Source organism: Morus notabilis, unplaced genomic scaffold, assembly GCF_000414095.1.
Source record: "Morus notabilis unplaced genomic scaffold, ASM41409v2 Scaffold98, whole genome shotgun sequence".
NCBI classification, from domain to species: domain Eukaryota; kingdom Viridiplantae; phylum Streptophyta; class Magnoliopsida; order Rosales; family Moraceae; genus Morus; species Morus notabilis.
This window is the reverse complement of record NW_010359472.1, coordinates 218,976-229,306: the sequence shown is the minus strand read 5'-3', so window position 1 is coordinate 229,306 and position 10,331 is coordinate 218,976. Positions and strand designations below refer to the sequence as shown.

At 33.5% G+C, this 10,331-nt stretch overlaps 2 protein-coding genes across 4 annotated transcripts; one reads left to right on the top strand and one right to left on the bottom strand.

The window, feature by feature from the left end:
- The first annotated feature begins 265 nt into the window (after window positions 1-265).
- Window positions 266-2,436, top strand: LOC21407348 (heme-binding protein 2). Its single transcript, XM_010094417.2, has 2 exons — window positions 266-605; window positions 1,838-2,436. Exons 1-2 carry the CDS (start codon window positions 349-351, stop codon window positions 2,256-2,258), a joined length of 678 nt encoding a protein of 225 aa, XP_010092719.1. The 5' UTR covers window positions 266-348; the 3' UTR covers window positions 2,259-2,436.
- Window positions 2,437-3,606: 1,170 nt separating this feature from the next.
- On the bottom strand, window positions 3,607-7,793 carry LOC21407347. 3 transcript variants are annotated; one of them, XM_024163176.1, is made up of 6 exons: window positions 7,155-7,792; window positions 6,845-7,042; window positions 5,597-5,824; window positions 5,350-5,509; window positions 4,682-4,789; window positions 3,607-4,537 (listed from the first exon to the last, which is right to left on the bottom strand). In XM_024163176.1, the coding sequence occupies exons 1-6, from the start codon at window positions 7,476-7,478 to the stop codon at window positions 3,717-3,719; spliced, it is 1,839 nt and encodes a 612-aa protein (XP_024018944.1). In that variant the 5' UTR covers window positions 7,479-7,792; the 3' UTR covers window positions 3,607-3,716. The 3 variants fall into 3 exon arrangements, with proteins under 3 accessions (XP_024018944.1, XP_010092718.1, XP_024018943.1); XM_010094416.2 differs by having other exon boundaries at window positions 5,350-5,824; window positions 7,155-7,793; XM_024163175.1 differs by having other exon boundaries at window positions 4,682-4,753; window positions 5,350-5,824.
- Between the last annotated feature and the right edge of the window lie 2,538 nt (window positions 7,794-10,331).

Genomic DNA, 10,331 nt, shown 5'->3' with positions numbered 1-10,331 from the left:
TTAAGAGTACCAATGCCCAATGGTATTCAATACCATACATAGAAAGGGTCCTTATATGTAGAATTCATTATCTATTAGTCGTGGTACTTAATATTAGTACTCGTAGGCATTATTCAACAGTTTTTTTTAGCAATTATTAAATAGTTTTTATTCCATCCAATTTTCTACACCCTTCCACGTAATTTCATTTCATCCAAACCAGTCCACAGACTGAATGTGTGGACCAAATCACACATCAATGATAAAAACACATGAATAAATTCACACAACTCTTTCTTTTGTCAAACAAGAAACAATCTTCTCTCAAACTCAAACGTAGTAAACCAAGCAATTAAAGACCTAACATTAATGGCTGTTTCCAACGTTTTGAAGCTCTCGTTGCTGGTGAGCCTTCTGTCTGGTCTGTGGCCAGCAGAGAAGACCCAACACAATAAGAGCTTAGGAATATTTCCACCAACATGTAATCGGATAGAGTGCCCAAGCTTTGAAGTAGTTGATGTGGGAAATGGGTACGAGATTCGCCGTTACAATTCCACCATGTGGGCTTCAACATCTGCCATTCAAGATATCTCCCTTGTTGATGCCACCAGAACTGGTTTCTTGCAGTGAGTTCATAACCATATCTGTACTCCATTGCCCATTTCTTTGTTTCTTATTAGTGTTTTCTTGGTTAAATAATAAAACTTGATCTCGGCTCAATTGGTGTTTAATGGGTGTGTGAGTTATTCTGGATTAGAGTCTCCGGAATAGTAAAATTAAAAATAAAATAAAACTGGTGTCGGAACAATGTTACACAAAAATCAAATTTGTTTTTATCAGTGATGAAATTTGGTTTAGTACTTAGAATTATCTTGATAGGCAGCATAACAAAACTTCAGCATCAAATTATAGGAAGTAAATGGAAAACTTGGAAGTTCTTTAGGAAGCGCAATAGTTGTTATCTCTTACAACTAAATAAATAAATAGAAGAACAAGAAATCAAGAACTCGGTTAATTATCAAAGGAATGAAATTCTTAGGATTTCACAACTAAATCACATATCTTATTGATATTGTTTATCATAAAAAGTCAGAGGAATAGTAGGAGATATTTGGTTGGTCCATAGAAAGAAGATAATGGTAGATAGATAAATGGCTAAACTCTTTTCTTGGACTTTTTGGTGTAGGTTTTACCAATAGTTATTGTGGAAAAAGCTGTATATAGCTAGAATACAGGCTGGAAAGCCGTGTACAGCTAGGTGATTTTAGGCAATTAGTTTGATGGATTATTTCCTTAGAAGTAGAGATAGTTTCCTAATTTGTTAGTTTCCTAATTTGATAGGATACAGACTTAATGATAGGGTTACTGGAGTTGATGTATATATATGTATGCAGTGTATACCATGAATGTATGAATGAAAATAAGAAGTTTTCATTTTCAGCTTCTCTTTGTCAATTCACCACAGTTATAACCGTCAAGCCATTCTCTTTAGCTCCTCTATATTATATATATAGGCTCTGGTTGTTGCAGCTAACGATGGCATTATCATTCCTAAAATTAGCGATAAACTGATAAATTTTAACAGCACATCTAAGTCTCAACACAAATTGTAATGTTCATGTGTAGTCACACCGTTATTCATCACTAATATTATATCGTTTCTTATCCCAAAAAAAAAAAGAAAAAGAAAAGTAGTCACACCGACTCCTCTCAGAGAATTAAGAGAAAATAGATCATTTAGTCCCTTAAATTTGAAGTTCTTTTGCACTCAGAAGAAGAGCATGCGACACTTCTTAAATTAAACATCATAAGCTTAGTAATAATATCTTCAATTGCTATGTTTTGTTTGTTGAAACAGGCTATTTGACTACATCCAAGGGAAGAACTACTACAAAGAGAAAATAGAAATGACAGCACCAGTGATCACTGAAGTCTCGCCAAGTGACGGGCCATTCTGCGAATCTTCATTTCTGGTGAGCTTCTACGTGCCGAAGAAGAACCAGGCGAATCCAGCCCCTGCCAAAGGCTTGCAAATTCAGAAATGGAAGCCAACTTATGTGGCAGTGAGACAGTTTGGCGGCTTTGTATCCGACTATGAGATTGGAGAGGAAGCCGCTGCACTACAAGCCAGCATTGTCGGCACAGTGTGGTCCGACGCCATCGAAAAGAGCCATGGAAAAGACCGTACTACGGTTTACACAGTTGCGCAGTACAATTCCCCGTTCGAGTTTGACAATAGGGTGAATGAGATTTGGTTGCGGTTTGATCTGGAAGAGTAAAGACGAGGCTGTAATGTAGGAGTTAAGAAAGGATTGTGTATGATGCAGACTTGAGGAAAGAAGAGAGTTTCGAAATGCTTCGTGGTGAGGAAATGTTTGCTTTGTGTATTGCTGTCGAACTCGTCTTGTTAGAATAAATTATAGTATGAAATGGGATTAGAGTTTTTTCCCCTCTTAACGTTGCCTGAATATCTTTATGTGAAAATGATAAGTGCAAATGAACCCCAAGAGGTTGCTCAACGGGAATCAATTGGACTTAGTGCCTCAGAAAGGTTCAATTCCCAGTGACTGCTATCAATTCCCTGGGGGCCACGCAAGGACTGATAACATTACTTATTTGTAACAGAAAAGGCGTTAAGAACACAATTGGGATGATAGAAAACAATCTGCCTGTTCTGATAACTCGGAAAATTTATACTGTCATATTGATTGAAAATAGGGCTCTTGCCTTTAGCTTAATTTCCATTCTCCTAGCTAAGGTGATCTATTGAAACAATAACAAACGTTATTGCTGGAGTAAAGGGCATGCTAATTACATTACAGCCCTTTAGAATATCCTCTTTGTTACTACATAGTATGAAAATTCGAGTTTGAAGAAAATACTTTTTGAGTCAACAATATAGCTGTCGGTATATGCTCTTTCCTTACATACAAAGTTTTCAGATGGATAAAGGAATTCTCAGAAACGAAAGTAGAAGGAAATGACAAAGGCTCTGAAACTTTGCTTGATGTTTCAAAAGCTGACTAGAATATTCCTTTCCATTATTTCAAACGAGTCACTTACACCCAAACAAAAAGATATTATTGAGAAAGAAAATGGAGGCGCATCTTTTTCCTACTAAAAAGCACCTTTGAGCCTTAGATGCTTGCTACAAGTAATGGTTGGCACAAGAACAAGCACCTTTGGTCTTCAAAAGTATGTTGCAAAAAAAGATGCCCCATGCAATGTGGTCTCAACCTTATCTTATCCTCCAAGTCCCTCCAAGCATATAAAAAGAAATCAAGGTTCATTTTCATATTTGTTTGGTTTTAAAAATAAAAAAAAGAATAATGACTTTTTCATCAAATAAGTAATCATCATTCTTTACTTACATGAGAGAAATACTCATTCCAAACTCTTTTAATTTTCTTTTTCATCATTACCCTTAAATATTATAATTATAAATATTATTGTATTAATATTTATAATATAATTCATATTATATTATAATAATTTATATTATAATGTAATTATATCTTATAACATATAATATAATATATTATAATTATATACGTATATTAAAATAATATCATATTTAATGGAAACTCCATACTGCTGCACTTAAATTAAATAGGAGAGTTGACCGAGTAGTTGCAACGATTCAGCTAAATGTTAATTCAAAGACTTGTAATCTGCGGCATTGTCAGGTTCATCATCTAAGTTATACAACAAAAGCAAAAATCAAAGTTCCACCCACATCACACCGTAAATACCGACTGCCGAACTTGAATCCTAGCCATTTCCAAGGATTTCTTTGCAGCATTTATTTCCATTTCTCTTTCCTCGTGCAGCCTCTTTGCTGTTTCTGCTTCCTGCAATTTCTTTTCTAATTCCAGGATGTCCTTTGAAATCTTTCTTGATCTAGTCTTCAGCTCTGCATTCTCTTTCTCGAAATGCCTCAACTGATCCTCAACTTGAAGTAGCATTTTCTTCAAGCGTGAAGCCTCTTCCCCAAGTGACTTCAGCCGCTTATCAGAGGCCGTAACTGCATCCTCTGTCTCAGCCTGCATTCTTGATAACTTGTCAAAGTTAGCTCTCTCATAGTCATACCACTCCATGATCTCTTCCGAGGATTGTCCAGCCATCATGGACTCCTCTATTTTGGCCAAGGATGACGTACATGAAATGAACTTTCTCACATGCTCAGAAAAAGACCTATGATCAACTGAAAGCTGGTTCAGAAGAGAGAACGTTTTGTCTGCTGCTTCCATCATTGATCTGTGATTACGTGATTCCGTAGAGTCGAGAATAGTGAGCAGTTGACTTTGTACATGTACCCCTACTTCAACAAGCGCCCTTGAGATTTGTCTCGTGAAATCTCTCCCTTGCCGTATACCGGGAACATTTAGGATGCTTGAAAGCCCCGAAAGAATGCCAGATTGAGAATCCTGACTGGAGATTTGCAGAGATAAATCAGGTTCAGCATTGAAAGGAGTATGAGGCTGGTCATTAAGAGCTCCAGAATTGAAAGTATCCACGCCCTTAGGGATGGAGATAGGATCAAGGGATGGGAAAACACCTGTTAAAAGTTTAGAATAGGAATTTAGGACCAAAAAGAGAGAGGATGAAAAGAAAAAAGATACAGCAGTTGAAGAATCCCACATGGGCAAAGTCCAGGATCTGAGTAAGAAAAAGGCCAAACAAATTGCAGAACAGCACTTACAGCAAAAGAAAGGCTTTGCTTGAGGAATTGTAAGGCATCCAGACGGAGGGAATGCAAGCCTCCCTAACCAACCTGTTATAAGAGCACGTACCACTTGTCGAATACGATCTTTCATGGCCAAAAGGAAAAAAAAAAAAAAAAAAAAAAAAAAAAATTTGGAAAAAAAATTTTTTTTGGGAAAAAAAAAAAAAAAAAAAAAAAAAAAAAAAAAAAAAATCCCACAGAGAGAGAGGAAAAAAAAAACATAGTAGTTAATAATAGAATAAGGAGAAATCTGATAAGCCTTTGCTTAGACAGGTTTACGTAAGGAAGGGTGGGGGTAGTGGTCAGGGGTCTGAGAGTGTATAGTGTTGTGTGTGTATAGGCCTACGGGGGCTATTATGTGAGGGGGTACAGGGGATTATGGTTAATGAGGGAACAGAAATAAATAGAATGACAGGCTGGATGGCCAGGTAGGCAAGGATTGGAGTCTGTAACCGGAAGACTTGGCATTCTGCTGAGCAGGGGAGTTCTCTCGGTTTCTAAGAAACCGTTTGTGTAGATCTTGTGGATAATTCAATAAAGATTCTTTCTTTCGTTTTCTTGATTCAATTTCGTGAATTAGTTACTCTGAACTTATCAAAATCCCATCGTCAAAATTTAATATAAACATCCATGCAAGAAAATACCAGCAGAAGTTGCATCTTCAGAAGCAGAAATCTGTCTCAAAGACTCAATTTGGCGGCGCTGAATAGCTTTGGTTGGTAAACGGGAAATTTTGAGAGATTTCTCCATTAACAAAACGCCTATTTCTCCATCTTCCATTACCATCTCGTGAATGGTAGACATGTCCAAACGGGAAATTTTGAGAGATTTCTCCATTAACAAAACGCCTATTTCTCCATCTTCCATTACCATCTCGTGAATGGTAGACATGTCCAAAATATCACCATAGTTATCACTCTCTATGGCGACTTCTTCTATGCGAGGACTAGGGCCAACAGGCATAGACATTTGATCAGGATTCTCCATGACTGGAGAATCAAACTTCATTCTCTTTGGACTCAGATAGCCAACTTGACTACCCTCTTCGAAGTCAGACATCGCAGTTTTAGGGGGCTGAGTACAGAAAACCGCTGTTCTAAAACTACAAGCTCCGTGCCCCTGCGCCAGAAATACAACATTCTCATTTTTTAACTTCACTTAGTTTAATTTCATTCATAGGTATAGGGTTATTGTTTTTTTTTATTATAGAAGGTCATTAGCAGCAAGATGAACACGCGATTGAATACTCTTGTTAGACAAACTTTTTAAATGTCAGTGCCTAAAAAGAAATGGTTTCACCAACCATCAAGAGGTAGATGCTATGTGTTTCCTTTCAATTACGGCCATTCTCATCATAGAAAGACATTGAAAACCATAGCCATTTCTTCCAGACATAAAGCAATGGAGTTTCTCAAGGTCTTGGTGTCCTTAATGTCCATAAGCTGAATAAATGATGAATTCGGCCATTGGATCATGAAAAGAGGCCTGAGGTGAGGTTGGTTCGTGAAAATTCAGGACAAGAGAGTTGGCTGATCAAGTGTAAAAGTCAACTTAAGGGTTGGCATATGGTAAACAAAAGAAAAGTGCTGTAATATGAAAATAACATACTTGTATTGATGACAAAAAATTCAATGAACAACAATGAATTTTTGTCACTAATATAAATCAAACAATAAATGTATAATTGCATATTTGAAATTTGAATATGTTCTTGCAACTCAATGAGAAGTAAAAGAACAAGCAATATTAAGATCACAAAAAGAAAATCTTCTCTTTATTGAATAAATTCAGCCTTATCAGACTCGTACATCTTATTTGAGTTGTCGTGATCTCAATCAAACACTACTTTGATCATATATGGCCTTAACCAAAAAGAAAACTACCAAAACTACAACCAAAAAGAAAAGAGTCTAACTTTTTTCAACTAAACGTTGTAAAGAACAAAACTCGCAAGTAATTTAATTATTAAAAAACCAAACTTGAGAAACAGTCAATAGCTTAAACTTGGCGAAAAAAGGAAAATTGATGAAGACAGTTTACAACACAGCAACAACAAAGAAGTTGGGTAGTTGAGAGCCCAATAATAATAATAATAATAATAATAATAATAATAATAATAATAATAATAATAATAAATACCTTTTGAATAGGGCAAACAAAGTATTTCCCAGTTCTCTCCTGTACAATCTCACATTTCCCAGCACCGCAGAGGCAGTCCGGGTAAGAATCCTGAGCTCGATCACGCCTAGCCTTGGAATTCGAGTTGGAGTTGGACCCACCACCACCACCACTCTCCAAATCCAATTCATCTTGCCATTTGAAAAATTTACAAACATCCTACAAAAACAAGAAGAAGAAGAAGAAAAAGAAATACCCATTAATACCCAATACTCAGAAAACAAAAAACAGAGAGAGAGAGAGAGAGAGAGAGAGAGAGAGAGAGAGAGACGCAAGAGTAGAAAGGCCTGCCAGGGTTGGCTCTGGATTGGGAGATTTTGAGAATGCAAGAGCCGTGTCCGTACGGGCATGGAATGGAAGTGTCGGAATTAGGAGATTGAGATAGAGATTGAGATTGCGATAGAGATTGAGATTGAGATTGAAGGGGGGATCTGAAAGGGCAGTTGGCAGCCCAGTGGCCTCTGTTACGACAGTGGAAACAGGTGTCGTTTTGCACACCTCTCTGAGTCTGAGTATAAGAAGGAGAACGGTGGTTTGGCGTTGTTGGTTTCGTCGGCGAAGGAGAAGAACCCAAACAATCCGTCGTTGTCGCCATCGTCGTCGTCTTCACTTTCTTCTTTCTCTCTGAGAAGTCGTTTTTTTCTTTTTTTTTTTTCTTTTTTTCTTTTGGGATTCTTCTATGTTAAGTTGAAGGAAATCTAAGGCGTGATAATATGGATTCCTTCTTCACGGACTGAGATGCTGTGAGAGAAAGGAGAGCTTTATGTTAGTGGAAGTTACTGTAGTATGACGAGACAGAACTTCAGTGGAGTTCAGAAAGAGAGACGGTCCCTGCCTCTGTCGTGGCCTTCTCGGAAGTAAAGCTTCTTGCTATGCCTATGCCTATGCCTATGCTCGTTAAAAAGGGGACGAAAAGACAAATTTTTACAAATTTTCCAAAACTTTGTCATCTGTGTATACTAATCTTTAAAGTAGTCTCTAATTTTTCTTTCCGCAAATTTTTTAACGAAAATACTTAAATTTTCTTCAAATTTATCACTTATATTAATATACTTTTTAAATTTTAAAATGTACCTGATTTATCTCCGATTCTTTTCCCTCCTTTTTTATTCTGTCAATTTTTTTAAATAAAAATATTAATATAATCATTAAATTATTAATTATATATGGCATGTAAGGTTTTTATTAAAAGTCGTTTAATTTGTTAATTCAAGTTTTTAATTCGAATTTATATATGACTTTATATAAAAAAAAATTATTATAGTAAAAAAGTTAGATGTGATTATTTTTAAGAGTGTTTTATTATAATAAAACTTAAATTCTAAACTCAAATCGGTAAAATAAACAGAACTTAAATGTCTTTCCCTCAAACAACATTAGTTAGACACTAATTCGTAAAACATTAGTTTGTTAGAGGCAATAAAAATGGAAAAAAAAATAAAGAATAAATCTATCTAATGTAATGGGTTTTGTTATTTTTTTAGTTTTTTCTTAACTTAATAATATTTAAAGTGCTCGACATATAATATATTTATATTTTATATGTAGCATTTTTAAATATATATACATTTAGGTCATTGTGTTTTTTTTTTCTTTTCTCTTAGAAAATTCAATACAAACCTTAAAAAACTCATTAACTTAACAAATTTTAAAAGAAAGAATCTACACCATAAAAAAAAAAACGAACATGTAGTACAAAATTCCAGAAAGAATCTATTCTCTGCATTAATAAATCTTAATAAACCCATTCCAATAAAAAAAAGGAAAAAACTAAAAAATTAACAAACTCATTACCTTGTACAAACTTGCTTCTCATTTTCTTTTTCATATTTATTGCCTCGAACCAACTATTTTTTTAAAATGAAATGCATTCAATAAATCCTAAATATCATACATAATTAGTAATTTAACGGTCATATCAACATTCTCATTTAAAAATTTAACATAAGCAAGATGGAGAGGAAAAATTAGAAATATATCATAGTTTAAGGGCACAATATGTACATTTTAAAGTTCGGAGAGAACTTATAAACATTTCCATTAAAAAGCTTGACGAAACCAGATGGAGGGAGAAAAGTTAGAGACAAGTCATAGTTCAGTGGGCACAATATGTACATTTTAAAGTTTAATGAGCATGTTGACACAAGTGACAAAGTTAAGAGAAAATGTATAAAATTTATCCTTAAAAAATATAAAATTATTGAGCTTATCCTTAAAGTACTTGAGTCGAACTTTTACTCCTACTATTTATTAATATTTTTTTATTAATATAATTATTTAACTAAAAAGAATATTAATTAAAAATATAAGGTAAAAATTAAAATCTATACACTCTAAAAATACTTATCTCATTAACTCTTTAAAAAAAAAAAAAAAAAAAAAGACTTGTCCTATTAGCCTATTACTCCGGAAAGCAAAATGGAACTCAAATTATGTCTAATAGCCTATTACTCCGAAAAGCAAAATGGAACTCAAAAAGGGTTGTTATTTTAAAGGGTAATTTGAATGTAATTTTTGAGTTAAATTTGAGTTATAACTTGAGTTGAAGTTAGAATTTGAATAAAGTTGAATAAAATTAAATAAAATTTAAATTTAAATTTAAAATAATATTAACTTAAATAAAATTAAAACTTGAGTTGTCTTTTTTTAAGCTTTTTTAGATAAAAGAAGATGTCTATCCTATTAATTTTACACGTCACTTAAATCAATTAATTTTTTTCTCTTTGTTTTCTCTGTCCTTCTCTTTCTCCACCCAAAATCTGCAGTATTTTCTCTCTCCAAAATTTGTCAGGCTCTCATTTTTCTCTCTCCAAAATCTGCATTGCAGATATCATTTTCACAAAGAAATTCTTTTAAGAGATTAATTGAACTCCACGTATTATACACACAGAATAATTTATGTGTTAAGTTTTAATTAATGTGTTATTCAATACATATAAAATATAAATATAAAATCCAAGAAAGAAAAAGAAATGAAAAGAATAAAAAATGACTAAAATAAATAAATAAATAAGTTTAGAGCAAAAAGGCAAAAAAAAAAAAATTGGAGCAAAAATATTTAAAAAAAAGAGTAAAAAAATGACCAAAATAAAGAAATAAATAAGTTTTAGGGCAAAAAAATCCAAACGAAAAAAATGGAATTTCAAGATAAAAATAAAAAAGGTCAAAAAATTGACTAAAATGAATAAATAAATAAATTTTAGGATAAAAGGAATCAAAACAAAAAAAATGAAATTTTTAAGACAAAAATTAAAAAAATGAGTTTTTTGGTAGGTCGTCCTATTAGTAAGACAAGTTTTTTGACTGTTGGATCTGGTCAAAATCAAATCAAATAAAAAAAATATACAGAATAAATAGTGTCTGATACATAATTGACGGCTAAAAAATAAAAAACTACCGGTAATTTTTTTTCTAATCATACCGAAAAAATTCTCTAAAAAAGATAAAA

Excerpts from the sequence above, each read along its gene's own strand:
- LOC21407347 (XM_010094416.2), bottom strand. The coding sequence starts at position 7,478 with ATGGCGACAACGACGGATTGTTTGGGTTCTTCTCCTTCGCCGACGAAA. Across the intron at positions 4,790-5,349 it reads TGAAGATGCAACTTCTGCTG|ATCGTATTCGACAAGTGGTA; the intron begins GTATTTTCTTGC and ends TGGCCATGAAAG. Across the intron at positions 4,538-4,681 it reads AGCAAAGCCTTTCTTTTGCT|GTGTTTTCCCATCCCTTGAT; the intron begins GTAAGTGCTGTT and ends AACTTTTAACAG.
- LOC21407348 (XM_010094417.2), top strand. The coding sequence starts at position 349 with ATGGCTGTTTCCAACGTTTTGAAGCTCTCGTTGCTGGTGAGCCTTCTG. Across the intron at positions 606-1,837 it reads ACCAGAACTGGTTTCTTGCA|GCTATTTGACTACATCCAAG; the intron begins GTGAGTTCATAA and ends TTGTTGAAACAG.